The following is a 16,106-nucleotide window of genomic DNA, read 5'->3' as shown; positions in this document are numbered from 1 at the left end:
GGAACTGCCAGCAGCATCCTCTGCCTATCCCCGTTACCACTTCTCCATTGCCACAGGGCTTGGGAAAGCTGGGTGTTGAAGGGCTAGCTCGTTGTTCCGACATTATTCTGGTTGCCTGACCAGCACAGGTGACTTTTTCTTAGTGAGGAGGAGTTGTGCAGTCCCTTCCCAACTCTCTCGCCTGCCGATGCAGGTGCAGGTTTTTTTCTTCGGAGCTCCGTCTCCTATGAGGACTTCTAGCCAAGGATAAGAGCTCCCCCTGCCCTTTGGTCATCCTCTTCCGCCTTCACAGCCGTTGGGAAAGGTTTCCTCCTCCGTCTGGTCCGTGGTTGGGAGACTTCACATGCGGCAGGTAATACTGGGTTACATGGTACCAGTAGCAAGGGCTATGCCCCTGACCTGATAATGACATACCAAACAACGAAAGAATAATAAATTGAACTGGACATTCAACAACACGTATCTTTAAAGACGAAAAGAAAGGGGGAGATAGTTGGGTTGACACAGTTATTCCTTGGCTTCTTTACGTTGTGAAAACTTTGGTGACCCGTTTTTACCGATGGACTGTTGCTTTCTGCCAAGTTCGACTTGTCCAGTAGTTATGTATATTGCTGGACATCTCAGTCGCTTCAGCATTCCAAGACAGCTGATGACGCGCCGACTCCATGGTCTTTCTGTAGGCTTCAGTGGAGTGATTGTGCCAGACGACATCAATTTTGAGAAAAGGAGTGTTATGGCCCATTGGAGTGAAGCTTTATTCAGCAGACTTTTACTGCTCCTTGCAGTTTTCACGCCGTGTAAAGGTGTCAGCAGGTTTGCGCCGAGTAGTGTACGGGCCGGATAAATTGATGAAACTGCGAACAAAACTGAGAATACTGTTTTTATAATTTTCTCTGCTACAGGTAAACTGCAAGTTATTGATTTTATGTGGCAAGTGCAAGACACACTCCTTCATGAGATGCAATGATGGCAACGACTTCGTTCACTGTTATATTCCATTTTCAAACGATTGTTTAACCTGGGAACTCCAAAGAGGCACCCAAAATGCGATAATAATTTTAGCCGAGCTGTGTAAAATAAATCAACGTATCAAAACCATGACCTTGTAGCCATATTCTTCAATGTACTCTGCTGCTTTACGCTGATTTGCGTGCGCTCGCAATCATTACATACACTAATATTTATTCCAAAATCAGCTTGATGGAAAAATAACTGAACATCGTGAACACCTACTGGTGTACGCATCCGATTACCATTTGCTGTTGAACGGTGTACGCGACGAACACTGTTACACGATGGAAATAATGCAAATATCTCGGCGCTGCTTACCTGCCACTGAAAGGAGGAGGAATTTTGTTTAATGTCCCGTCACACACATATCGGTGATTGAAGACATTTTGTTAAAGTATTTATGAATACATTTGAGTATTATCAGTTAGAAGGGGTGGGAGATGTGAATGAATGGAGGGTTGGGGAAAACTGAGCAAATGAGGGTGAAATGAGGGTGAAATGTGAAAAAAAAAATCTGAATACAATTACAGGAAATTACTTAAAGGACTTCGTAAAAGAGAAGTCGTTAAACTGACAAGCGAAACAACTGATAATGAATGCAAAAAGTCAAAAACATCAACGTTCTCAGTCACTTGTGAAGACACACTTTCGTGTACATAAGGCTTCATCAAGCTACAGTCACAAATTATATGCTTAATTGTCAGGTTACTAAAGCATATGCACTTGACATTAGAACAATATTTGGTCCGTAATGAATTTGATAATAGTCTGAGAGCTAAACTCAGAATTGGCCTGCGAAGTCTGAGAGAGTCAACTGACGAGGTTTTAGACTTGAATTCAAGCACCTATAAAAGTCCCTTTCTAGTATATTGCTTATTTCCTTGTATGACAATGGGCAATATACTTTTATACTACTATCTGTATGATTGTTTGCTCCCCTTTTTGCTGCCCTGTCTCCTTGGTCGTTATAAAGGAATCAAGTATGGGATGGTATCCAACAAAAATCAACATGTGTACCCTTCGCAAATAGGCTGTACAATAAATACCTAATTTCAAACAATAAATCTTCTCTTTTATTATTCTCAAAAAGGAGCAAACGTTTTAAAACAGACTGAGAATGAACACACAAAATAGGATAATATTTACTTACTTATAGGTATGTCAACAAGCTGATTTAAAGCCATAAGGATGGTCACCAATTCAGCTGTAAAAAGTGAATGTCCCTGGCCTAAAAAACATGATTTTTCTGTTTTTAGGCCAGGAATGACAAAAGCAGATTCTGCACTGCTGTCATCCAGGACCGAGCCATCAGTGTAAACTTTTAAATGATAATCAAAATTTTCTTCTGTCAATTCTAACAGACGCTGCTATTATATGTGGAGATTCTCCTTTTGTTGTGTCAGAAGCACATATGCTGACGTTTGCTTTTGTTAGCTCCCAGGGAGGGACAGGTGGCACCAGAACACGAGGTGCCATATCATGTAAATCAATGTCTGAAGAATTTTAAATATCTGACAAATATGTGCGAATGTAGATTGGAATTATTTTGTACACTGTTTGGAAAATCAATATCAGACCTAATATTCAATGCCTCAAAATCATCCACTGCTGTACATCTCACAATGTATTTAGCAGAACTTAATTTTCTGATTTCATCTAGTGGTAGAATACCCGCAAGCTTATAGGCTTCTGAGGTCTTAGTATGCACAGGTACCCCTAAAGCCAGTTTCACAGCTTTACTGTCAATTGTTCGCAGCTGCCACTGAAAGATAAGGGCACAAGACAATCATTTCTATAAAAGGCGGATGCACTGACCATCACAAACAGGAATAGAGTGTGTTCTTTTTCCAGATGGACGTATTGGCAATAACACTGGAAAGCTTCCTGGATGTGAGTGCGACTGTAGAAGTGGGATCTACTTCATGTACCTCGGATGAGCCCCGTGAACGACCACTGACCTCACCACCGCGACCTCAAATGACCTCAACACCAGCCAAGAAGGGATTAAACCCCGCCAAAGAATGTGCTCCCGCAAGTCTTTTGGATCGTACACACATCACCTGATCAATAAATAAAGTCGAAGCAAAGCAGCACCACATGCATGACCTGTATGTTAAAGCTGACGAAGAGTGAATGACATGATAAATGGAGATTTTAGAGTGCAGTTTTGGAGTGAAGCGCTTCTCATGAAAAGGGCATTTTAACTCAAATGCAAGTGAGTCCAGAGATCTTGGAACCGTCCGACCAGATCCATCAGGACTGACAATGAGTAAAATGTTCTCTGCCATTCTTGAATGCAGTGTAGCTTTCTTCGATGTACTTCAAACTGGGAAAGTGCGTTGACATAACTTTTCCAAGCATTTTGCACCCCATGATGTAAGTACATTTCCGTCACATGCATAAGGTCTTATTGATGCTTGCTGTGAAAATTCTCGTCAAAACCATTCACATGCTTTCTGAAGGTTTGGAGTCCCAGCGCCTTGTGTGTGGTACTGCCTGTTTGCTTTCTTCCACACATCGTATCATGCTCTCGATCTTAGCTTCAAGACATGTCTTTCTGACTTGTTGCTTCTCATCATTTCAGATTCACTGCTGCATTTGATTGTCAGACAGACATAATTCTCTTGCTGTTTTGAGTTCAAAAACGTCTAAGATGATTACAGAGTCACTGTAATGCTGTCCTGCACATATTCTGCATAGCCGGCCTGTAGTATTCAAACTGCTGACGATTGCTTCCTTCATTTCAAATGAAATACTCCGCACAGTACTGATAACAACAAATAAATAACACCGAACGGTACTGACAACAAATGTATAACTCCTAACGGTACTGATAATAACAAATAAATAACTCCGCATAGTACTAATAACAACAAATATATAACTCCGCATAGTACTGATAACAACAAACATATAACTCCACATAGTACTGATAACAACAAATATATAACTCCGCATAGTACTGATAACAACAAACATATAACCCCGCATAGTACTGATAACAACAAATATATAACTCCACATAGTACTGAAAACAACAAATAGATAACTCCGAACGGTACTGATAACAACAAATAAATAACTCCGCATAGTACTGATATCAACAAATATATAACTCCGCACAGTACTGATAACAACAAAACTATAATTCCGCATAGTACTGATAATAAACACGCACTTGGATTTCCTCCAGTCTGGTGACCCTAAAGCTTTCAACGTTTGGACACCTTCTGTTTTGAATGCTGTTAGTTTTCTTAGCCACTTACGAAACTTTTTTTTTTCTTGGCAATTGCAAAGCAATCTTCAAGAATGCCTGGATGAACAACAAACTGTTCCAGTGCTGATGTAGTTTGGAGGGACTGCTGAGAGGGTACAGCAAAGCTGACTTTTGCCTGTCGAGGATCAAAGTCCCTTGTTGTGAAGAGCCATCAACAATTAGTCCACTCACGAAGCGTAAAAATCGGCCATGAAGCAAAGTTTGTAACCGGCTGACCAAAAAGATTTCCTATCTTCACTGTATCGCATTTGTGCAGTGTTAAGATTTCCCAGAAAATCGTGGAACCGTCCGACCAAGAAACAACTAAAAACATATATCATCCTTCGGGAAGGTATTATCGTTAACCATTTCGTGGAATCTGACCCACGCTGAACGGTGCCCACGTAATCTCATGCCTATTGTGACAGCAGGAGCAAAATTTTGTACACGTTGTATTTCAGATTACTCCTCACACTCGTATTCAGAATCATTATCGTCAGACTTCCAGCGGTTCCGACAAACATGAAAATTGTTCTTCACTCTTGCGCTCAGCTGTTACAGTTTCATCTAGGTGTGCAACAGTTTGATTTTCCTCAGCTGTTAATGTAGAAGGTCACATCATAATAAAGATACCTATATAAATATTTTTATGACAGAGCTTTCACTTTTTGTGACGTATTGGAATCAGCCGTATGCTCAACCGCAGCCTGAAAAGTTGTGAACTTTGAACAGCGACAGCAAAGAACTGGTCGCGCTGGATCCATGATGTTCAGGGGGCTGCCATCCAACTATAGTGCACAGGAGAGAACAACACAAAACATTAACATTGATATCCTATATATAGTACGAAGCAAGATGAAGCTGTAAGGGTAAGCAGCTCCTCTGTCTGCCAAAAACAAATCTGCAGACATATATTTACCAAATGATTCTGCAAAAATGTTTTCATTTTGTATCTTGACCCAGGAGAACAGAAATGTCAGGGGAGTGAAAACGGTGTTTTCTGACATTGGGCATTCCCGACTTAAAGGTTTTGCTAGCTCTGATCCTTAGGCATAGTGTCATTTCCATGTAATTACTACGAGAAGAATTATTTCATAGTATCCACTTCGTACACCAACTGGTGTTAAATGCGTTCTCCTGTTGATTTTCATGGTATCCACTACGTACACCAACTGGTGTTAGATGCGTACACCTGTTGATTCTCATGGTATCCACTACGTATACCAACTGGTCTTAAATGCGTACACCTGTTGTTCTAGACTGGTGTTCGAAACGTACACTGAAATTTTCAGGGTCTTGTGCAAAAACAACTTTATGTCACTGCACTGAGGCAATGCACAGCAAACTGTCACTGACATATTTTAGATTATTATGGATGCAAAAACTGAAGTGATCCTTTGTTCGCAAGGAAACGAAAATAACCGCATTTTTCTCCGTGTGTAGGGCCTAAACACATGTCCAAACAAATCCATCCCCACTTCCCAAAAAACTAAATTCACAGTTGATAACTTAGATGCACACATGGTCAAAGGTCTCTAGCACTCGCTACATGCCAATCTTTATCAGTATCTTCACAAGAAAAGCAATAGAAAGTCGTTTTCGTACATGTGCCTGCCTCTGTCGCCTGCGTCGAAAGTGTGATTAATGACTGCACACTACTCGGCGCAAATCTACTGTACACCTTTACACGGCTTGGTTTATTCATCGATGGATCTTCCACACTCAGCAAAATAAACTACTGTTTGACTGTGATTAATGAACGTGTCGATGTGTACGATTTAGATACTAAAGCTTTGTGAAAATTAAATTTTAAAATGTAACTGTAAAATGACATGGAAACATTTTCGTTTCTTTACAATTTATGTGCCCCAAAACATTGTCATTATGAATAGAATACATGGAAATAACTGATTCTTTTTAGGCCTAATCTGGTGCCCAAACAAAGTATTTCCTGAGAAAAGGAATCTGTTAAAGTTAAACCGCAGCCTGAAAAGTTGTGAACTTTGAACAGCGACAGCAAAGAACTGGTCGCGCTGGATCCATGATGTTCAGTTGATAACTTAGATACACACATGGTCAAAGGTCATTATAAACAGAATACATGGAAATAACTGATTCTTTTTAGGCCTAATTTGGTGCCGAAACAAAGTATTTCCTGAGAAAATGAATCTGTTAAAGTTTAGCAAACACATACATACATATACACATAACATGTATGCACGCGCGCGCGCGCGCACACACACACACACACACACACAACTTAAACACAGGGTAAGTAAATAGACTCACATTGTGTGTAAACACAGGCGAGCAAAAAAAGGAAGTGTATAATTGACTCACCTCTTTGCGGTACCTGACAGCCAACGCCAACAGCACTAACAGAACAGCCACCACCACCACCAGAACCCCTATCGTTGTTTTCGTGTCTGCCGACCCACGTTCCACCACAGGGCACTGAAGATCGCCAACGGTCAGCATGCTCACACTCCGCCCTGCGAGCTCCAAGGGACTTGCGCAAATCAGGTTTAATATCTGCTGTTTGTAACGTCTCATGGTGGGGTCTGCAAACCTAGTCTCATTCCGCAGTTGCTTAATGAGGTCTTTGATGTCACAAACACAGTCGATAGGATTGTTTCGGATGTCTAGCTGGAAGTCTGGAACCAACGCCCAGGTCTCCAGCATCTCCAGGGACAGCTTTGAAATGCGGTTAAAGTTCACATTAAGTACGGTGGAAACGCCATGTGTATTGATGTCTGGGGGTATGTAACCAATATCCTGTATATAGTTATTGGACAGATCAATGATTTCCAGTTTAGAGCCTTTAAAGTATCGTCTCCATTCCCTTATTTCCAGAGGTACTTCGGTGAGGCCAGTGTAACTGAAGTTCAGAACCCGTAGCTGAGGAAACACTGTGTTCTTTACTAGATATTCGAAGTATTTCCTGTTGAGCAAGGAACTGTGGCTTTCGTCCAGAAGCTGCTGAGCGAAAAAATAGGGATATAGTTTGTTAGGAACTTCGCACATTAATGCAATAACACTTTAGTGTTATTCACGTCAAGTCAAATTCAAAATAATTTGTCAACGAGGCAAGTCTATGTAATTAAAATAATGACAACGATAATGTATATATATTTGTAAATTCATTCTTCTCGTTTTATCTTCTTCAAATGCTGCATTACAGTAACTTCCATTATGCGTATAATCATTGCAGCAACGTAAATTGATCCAGCGAAACGCAAGCCACAGATATGTTAGAACAATTTCAAGAACAAGCAATTTTCTAGAAATCCCATCTAGAACTTAACGATGTCCTTTATCTGCTGCATATATTAAGATGAACATGCTAAAAAAAGAACATAAAGGGAAAAACGAAAAAGAACGGATGAGTAGCGAGAAAGACATGGGAATGGTAGTGAAGAGGGATGAGCAAAAACACAATAAGTGCTGACATTATATAAGGCATTACGTTTTTCTGTCACTTCTGTTGGGGGCTGGCGTCAATCAGATATTTTCGACCGTGTTTCAAAAAGTGATTTATAAATTTTCTTACTTGCTATCAAGATGTTTTGAGCGTTCGGAGGTCATTTTGGACTCGAGCATTTTTCGCTGTGAAATATGTGTATGAATATTCCACAGATGGCGACCAGGGCACAGTAAGTGTACGATAAGCCGTTCCGTGTATTATCTAAATACATACTACAAATATCATTTGGTATATTCGTGGCATAAATTTGGCATTGTACTGTATTGTGAACAGACATTCAAATATGTGTGCCGACTGAGTTAAAAGCATTGTTTACAACAGTCAAGTAATGAAATTGTGACATGACGAGTACTACCTCGGGGTTTATCTCGGGAAAATCCACAAAGAGAAAACAATCATCAACATCATCTGTCAGTGACTCGTGTGTTAGTCCTTGCCAAAACCAGAATAGTCAAAAACAAGACAAGAAAAAACAGAGACAAGACAGTACTGACAGCGAAACTGACAAGATGGACATACAAGAGACATTTGAAGACATTAAAAACCAACTGATTAACTTAGCAACAATAAAAGATGATATCCGAGAACTCAGAGATGATATGAACAAAATAACAGCGAGGTTAGATATCCGCACTGAACAGCTTGGAACTACCGAATTCTATTTCAGATATGAGGAGAACATTCTGACGACCGAAGTACAGACACTGAAAAATGAAAACAAAGAACTGAAAAACAAACTGGACCAATGTGTGAAGGAGAACAGTAACATAAAAAGAAACAAATGACAACGAGCAACACGGACGCCAGTTCAACGTGCGGGTTTACATGGTGCCAGAAGCGCGGAGGGGGCGGGGGAAGAGAGGGGGTAGAGACGGTAGAAGACTGTCGCTCATTGCATGAGCATGTGTGTGCACACACAAAAATGGGGTGCCGGTCATCAAAGACGACCTGGAAATCTCCCACCGAACTGACAAGCCAGGTGGACCCAGACCTCGGCCCATCATTGTGAGGTTATACTCCAGGAGACTTCGCAGCTCGGTGCTCGCAGAGCGACGGGAACTGAAGCAAAGCGGAGTGTCAGTGGGAGAAGACCTGACACAGGCCAACTACAAACTGCTTCAGAAAGCCAGTAAACACTCAGCAACCCTATCAGCATGGTCGTCAAATGGAAAAAATTCTGGCAATGCTAAAAAAATGGTAGGACTCTGAAGCTTGACACTGATCTGAACATTGATAATGAACTTACCACAACTTGGACATAAAAAGAAAAACTCGCAACAAACATGCAGTTTTATATCCTGTAATGCACCGCTTTTTCGTCCTTTCTTTTGATATCTTCTGTTTCTTGGCAATTAATGTAAAACATGTCTGAAAAGATTGTTGTGTGATTTACATTTACTTGTCACAGTAACGTGCTCCGATGTATCATCGTAATCTCCCCCTTCCCACAGAGAGAGAGAGAGAGAGGGAGAGGGAGAGAGAGAGGAAGAAGGAAAGAGAAGGGGGAGAAAAGATAAAAGGTCGATTCTGTTCCACGGAAGTTATGAATTGTTGTTTTGTTAACAAATGTCTCCTCGTTCCCCTCTGCTCCCTCCCCACAGCCCTCCCCCCTTCCCACTGACGTGCAGCATGTCACTGCCTTATGAAGAATGAGGGGAAAAGGAAAAGGGGAGAGAGAGAGGGAGGGAGGAAGAAGAAAGAAAGAGAAAAAAAGGAAGGGTGTGGGGTAAAGTAAAGGAATAAAGTACGTGTGTTAGCTTGTCCAGTATTCGACTGGGTCATATTTTGCTGGTTGATTCAGTGTTGTCTTGATTGATTGATCTATTTGTTATTTACTAATGTTTGTTTCCTTACCATTCTTGTCACTTCGAACCGATAAAGGATGGTATGCCATGATGTACTACTTTGTAAATGTTTTCGTGAAAGATGAATATACACACAACCATACGTCCGTACACATACTTGGGCGGAGGGCAAACGAAAACAACTATTCACACATCCGCCCACCAACACACACACACGCACGCACACACACACACACACACACACGCACGCACACCCCAACACACACACACACACGCTTTCATATTCAGACATTCAAAGTTAGCCAACGTTATTACTATGTGCTCCGAACTATGGCCCTTTTGGAATCTTCATTGTGTGTACAGCTGTTTTGATCACGGCAATTTATTCGCACTTTTTGTTGGTTTATTATTATTATTCATTTATTCTTTTTTATGATATTTTTTATGATAACTGTTGTTGCCAAATGGAACACGTATAAATTGGCTCTTTTTCCACGTCTCCTCCCCCCCCCCCCCTCCGCCATTATGAATGGACATAATATCTTTTGGGGTTATTCCCTTCTTTCCTCAATTACATATGTATGTGTCCACATATATGCCAATCCATCACTCGATCATGTGCAAACAAAGAAAAAATAACAACTAAAAACAAAAGCACACACACACACAAAAACAACAACAACAAAAAACAAAAAAAACCAAACAAACCAACCAACCAACCAAACAAAAAAAAACCTTCATGGCTGCCTTCTGTAAACCAGGACAGTTAATTCAGCCCCATCCTCTTCACACGCTTCCCGAATTTATATTTTGTATTTGATTAAAAGGACAACAATAAATGAAATGAGAAAAAGGAAAAACAAGAGAGGCAAGGCCTTCAAGACTCACTTGTGACATGCACTTACTATAACAATTCAATCAAAACACATAAAAAAATCAATTGCAAAACAAAAGTCATGTGCATCTCCCAACATAGAAATACAGATCACACAAAGTTGTGTTGGATTTCACATTGTTTATTTTATTTGATTTTTTCCCCCTTTTTTTTCAAAATTAAAGTCACAAAGGAAAAAAAAAATCATTTCTAACTCGCACTTGCTTTTGTTTAAATGAAAGAGGAAATGCACCTAAGTGTGACCAACATACAGACACACACAGACACACACAAGATAGGTAATAAAGTTAAGTATACTTGTATAAATATATAAGATGTAACTGAACTTTTTGTTAAACTATTACGTAATGCATTATAAGCTTAATCATAGAGAAAACAATAAATACAATGTGAAAAAACTCAATATGGGTATTAACAATGTGCCTGTCTGCTTTATAATTACAATTAGTATTAGAAAAAATGACATTCACAACACATTTTCATCATATTACAGATTTTTGTGATAACCCTGATTCAGTAAGACCCAACAAACACACACACACACACAAACACAGACACAATATATATATATATATATATATAATTACTTCATAATCTAGACCATTTTTTTAAAACAGTCACTCTTTTTCTGGTGTAAACTTCAAAGTCATACATACTTCTATTTGAGTATGCAGCTGCATTTCATGTTCACACATGAAAATAAAAATTCAAATGATAAATATAGATGAGTTACATTTTATACATGTATTTATATAAATACATAAGATGTAACTGAACAGTGAGCTTTTTACTATGTATGAAAAACAAAAACTGTTAATTACATAATTATAAGCTTATAATTGTTGAGAAAAAGTGTAATATGGTGAGAAAAAATAAATATAGATAATAACAATGTGCATGCCTATGTGTTTCAAATGATTGTTCAAACTATAATATTTGATTTTTTAAAAATTATATTATTTAGTTAGTTACTTAGTTGTTATTTTTGTTGTTGTTGTTGTTTTGTACGCTTATAGTTTTTGCGCCTTATACATATTATCTGCTTGGCAGATGTGGTGTAGCGTATAATTATAGATTTGTCCGAACGCAGTGACGCCTCCTTCAGCTACTGAAACTGAAACTGAAACTGTTCAAACTCAAATTTGCTTTAAAAATAATGATAGATATTAACAATGTGCATGGCTATTTGTTTCAAATGATTGTTCGGACTCAAATTTGCTTTTTGTTGAAGTGAAAAAGGATTCAACTTCATATAAGAAATAAAGTTCAGTTACATTCCATACACAAGATGCAAGGTTCAACTCCCGGAATGGATCAGTCAGGCCAGGGTCTGTTTCCCAGCAGTCTGATATCATTTATGTAAACTGCTATCAGTCCTACTATATTATTGTTACAGAACCTCACACACACACACACACACACACACACACACATGTGAACACAACAAACAACTCTTTCATTTAATAAATAACTATGTATCCTCATGTATAAAGATTTTTTTTTTTTTGGGGGGGGGGGGGTGGGGGTGGGGGTGGAGGGGTAATCTCTCTCTCTCTCTCTCTCTCTCTCTCTGTCATGCACCTCTAATTCAGTAAATACATTCCACATTCAAATCTATTTTCAGCTCGAAACATGTGTACACAAATACATAATATATATATATATATATATATATATATATATATATATATATATATATATATATATCAACACAACAAACTTTCATTTATCATATATCTATCATCCTCATGAATAAAGAATTTCATCTGTAATCTCTCTCTGTCTCTTTCTCATACACATCTAATTCGGTAAATACATTCCACATTTGAATCTATTTTGTTACAGAATCTCTCTCACGCACACACACACACACACACACAGACTCACACACATGTGAACACAACAAACAACTCTTCCATTTAATAAATATCTATGTATCCTCATGTATAAAGATTGTTTTCTTGTAATCTCTCTCTCTCTCTCTGTCTCTCTGTCATGCACCTCTAATTCAGTAAATACATTCCACATTTGAATCTATTTTGAGCTCAAAACATGTGTACACAAGTACATAATATATATATGTGAGCACAACAAACAACTCTTTCATTTAATGTATAAAGATCTCTCTCTCTCTCTCATGTGTGTGTGTGTGTGTGTGTGTGTGTGTGTGTGTGTGAGCGAGTTTGAAGAAATTCAACATCAAAGTTCAAATTCACAAGACATGTCATAGTATTCAGATCTATATTAAATTGTATGATATGAATAATATTGATTCAACCCACACATGTCTGATCTTGATTATAAAGATGATATCAAGTTGTCAGGATCTGTTGTTCAGGATGGCTGTGTTTCAAAGGCGTGTGACACTGTGTTGTCTAGCCTGGTGTCGTTTTCGTAGTGCAGGCCTGGGGTAGAAACTGAGCCAGTGGGGAGTTGTCAGACTGGTCAGTTTCGAGGGTGGATGGCTGACTGACTTCATCGGTGGCTGCTGTCTCTGCCGTTGTTGTTGTTTTTCTTTCCCTTCTCTAACGCCTTCATGTGTTGTGGAACACAGTGTGTAACAAGCATCCTCTGCTACAAGCAGGGCTGACATCAGTCTCGGGGTAAATGACTCCCCATTTTACCACCTTGCAAGTTTCCTGGCTATCATGCGTAACATGAGCTTTCCAGCAATGTTTTGCATGGTTAGGATCCGGTAGCCGCTTACCTGACGATGGTCCTTTCCTGGTTTTGGTATGGGTTTTAAGAAGCTGTGTGTTCAGTCCTCCGGCACCTGTCCATTGTGGAAACTGTTTTGATATAGATTGAAAAGTTTGCTTCTGTCTTCTTCCGTTAGCTCCTTGATGTCTGAGTAACGAACTTTGTCTGGGCCAGGAGCCGATTCTTTCTTGCATTTAGCTATTGCCTCGTTTAGATCATCCATTGTCAAGTCATCATCAGGTCCAGTCTGCATAAGGGTTTGGTTTAACTCCTCAACATATTTCTTTTTCTCATCTGAGTTTCTTTGATCACTCTGTTGTATGAAACGTTTGAGCAAGGCAGATCCTTTTTCTTCATTTGTCTTAAGCTTGGTTCCGTCAGTGTCTAACATGTCTGGGGTTGCTGTTGTGCACGTTTTCCCTTCCATGCGACGATAAAATTGCCAGAACTCTGTCAATGTTGTGTCATAACTGAGTGCCTCGCAAAACTGTTTCCACTTGTCATTTTTGGCCTCTCGAGCAATGACTTCAAACTGTTTAGTTGGGTTTTTTTTCATTTTTGTTTCAATATCTTTGTCCGGAGATGGTTTTGTTCTTTCTTTTTGCCAAAGTTTGACAGCCGCATGTTTTTCTATCCAGGCTCTCTCTGTGTCGGTATTCCACCATGGGGGCTGAATAGTTTGCATCCTGTTCAGTGCCGTTCTTTTGTTTCTTCTGCGTCTTAATTTTTCGATGACGGTTGTCTCTTTGGTTTCATACTGAAATGGATCACGCAGTTTCATACAGGGTTTATCTGACAGTTTCTGTAGACTGAAAGCTACCGGGAGGTGGTCGCTGCCTTGGTATGGAAGGTCGCTGCCTTGGTATGGAACAAATTAACAAACAATATTAAACGTGCACCAAGTATAAATACTTTTAAGAACCTCACAGATAAACATGAGTTATTGACAAAAACGAAATACAAGTTTGATGGATAAAATGACTGAGCCAGTCAACGACCTGACCAACAAATGAAAAGGAGTAAAATCTGAAGGGGCATAAAAAGCCAAAAATGTTTAAGTTGTATATAACAACGCCCCAAATCCTGATCCTGATCCTGATAATTCTTCACATAATCCTTTTGCACTCCAGAACACCAATACATCCAAACACAGCAGTTGCAAATTTCATGACATGAGATTAACTTCTTGGGTCCCGCCTACACACACACACAATGCGAATCCAATGAGAACAAAAATAACAAAAACTAAGGAAAAAAGAGAAAAAGAAAATAAATATCATGAACCAAGAATAAACTTGCTTCGCACGTACACTCAGTACTCGACAACTGTTCTGCTCTTGCCAGGCGAAAGTCAACAATTTAGAATAAACATTCACCTGAAAAATATACACTAAATGTGCTCATTGAAGCGAAAGGAGGGGTGCGGAGGTGGAGAAGGGTTGGAACCCCCCCCCCCCCCCCAAAATAACAAAAACAAAAACAAACACCCCCGCTTCCCATTCACCTCTCCCCCTGCAACACCTCCCCCCTCCGACCCGTCTCCCTCCCAAATGGAGTTGTAAGTTTCAGTTTCAGTCACTGCGTTCGGACAAATCCATATACGCTACGCCACATCTGCCAAGCAGATGCCTGACCAGCAGCGTAACCCAACGCGCTTAGGCCTTGAGAAAAAAAAAAAGTAGTAGTAATAATAATAATATTAAAAATAAATAAATAAATAAGACAACAATTATGATAAATAAGCAAATAAATGTAAAACATGGAGACACACATTCACACATACACCCACATATGCATAACAGATATGCACCAAACATGCAGTTTCACAGATACGAAAGCACAGTCAAATACACATAAACGTACATGAGCCCCAACACACACACGTTACCCTGCACTTCCTCTACCCCCCTTCTCCACACACTCATTTCTAGGCTACGTATCGCAGCTTCCATGCCACACACACACACACACACACTCACGCACATACAGATGAACCCTTACTTGTACAAGCACACACACATACGCCCATATCTCCCACCCCCATATATATATATATATATATATATATATATATATATATATATATATGCACACCTGCACGTTCCAATATTCCGTTGCTCCCACAGTGTAGGCATGCATACACACATATACCTCATCATCTACCCACCCCCAACCCCCCACTCACACACATGTGTTATGTGTACATAACTACATAAATGTATATGAATGTGTATTGTGTGTGCGTGTGTTTATGCAAGTTTGTGCCTGCCTATATGTGCGTATGTGTTAGGGTAGCTGTTAGACACACATGTATGTTGAAATGTATGTATGCAGCGTGTGCGTGTGCGTGTGCGTGTGTAGTCACATTTTGGTGTGTGTATGTAACATAGATATGATGTTTTATGTTAACAAAAGCGTTTTTGTAAAGCACCTAGAGCAGATTTCTGGATAGTGTGTTATATAAGTATCCATTATTATTATTACCTTTCATGCTAGACTTTTGACCGCTCCCTCTCTCTGCCTTTATTTCTTTGAGGCGATCGATGGTGTGATGGCCTTGTACCTGTTCTTGTTGATATTCTTTGACTTTTCTGAGGATTTCCGATTTTCCTAGATGTAGGCCACTCGTTGTTGTTGCGTTACCAGCAAGTCTGTCAGCTCGCTCATTTCCCTTAACACCTGCATGTCCCGGGCAGTATGACCATGTAAGCTTTTTTAATCTGAAAGTTGCGCATTGCCTTATGCCACTCTGGGCTTCCCATTACATTTTCAATTTTCTGTATGAGGTTCATTGAGTCGGTTAGAATCATGGCATGTTGGTTTCCAGGCATCTGGATGGACGATAGCCACTGGAGGGCATGTGTCACAGCTTCAACTTCCATCGTTAGGCTGGAGGTTGTGACTTTGTAGGCAGCATTCTCTTCCCTAATTTTTTTTCCATTTTGTTTCGCAGTG

The 16,106-nt window shown here is 39.7% G+C and overlaps 1 protein-coding gene across 2 annotated transcripts in view; it reads right to left on the bottom strand.

The window, feature by feature from the left end:
- Window positions 1–16,106, bottom strand: part of LOC143300794 (uncharacterized) — a 100,054-nt gene that overhangs the window by 48,547 nt on the left and 35,401 nt on the right. For both annotated transcript variants that reach the window (XM_076614723.1, XM_076614724.1), the window contains exon 4: window positions 6,608–7,243. In XM_076614723.1, coding sequence (XP_076470838.1) covers window positions 6,608–7,243 — 636 coding nt within the window. The remainder of the gene's footprint in view (window positions 1–6,607; window positions 7,244–16,106) is intronic.

Source organism: Babylonia areolata, chromosome 26, assembly GCF_041734735.1.
Source record: "Babylonia areolata isolate BAREFJ2019XMU chromosome 26, ASM4173473v1, whole genome shotgun sequence".
NCBI classification, from domain to species: domain Eukaryota; kingdom Metazoa; phylum Mollusca; class Gastropoda; order Neogastropoda; family Buccinidae; genus Babylonia; species Babylonia areolata.
Note: the sequence above shows the minus strand (reverse complement) of the source record. Positions and strands in the feature narration are given on the sequence as shown.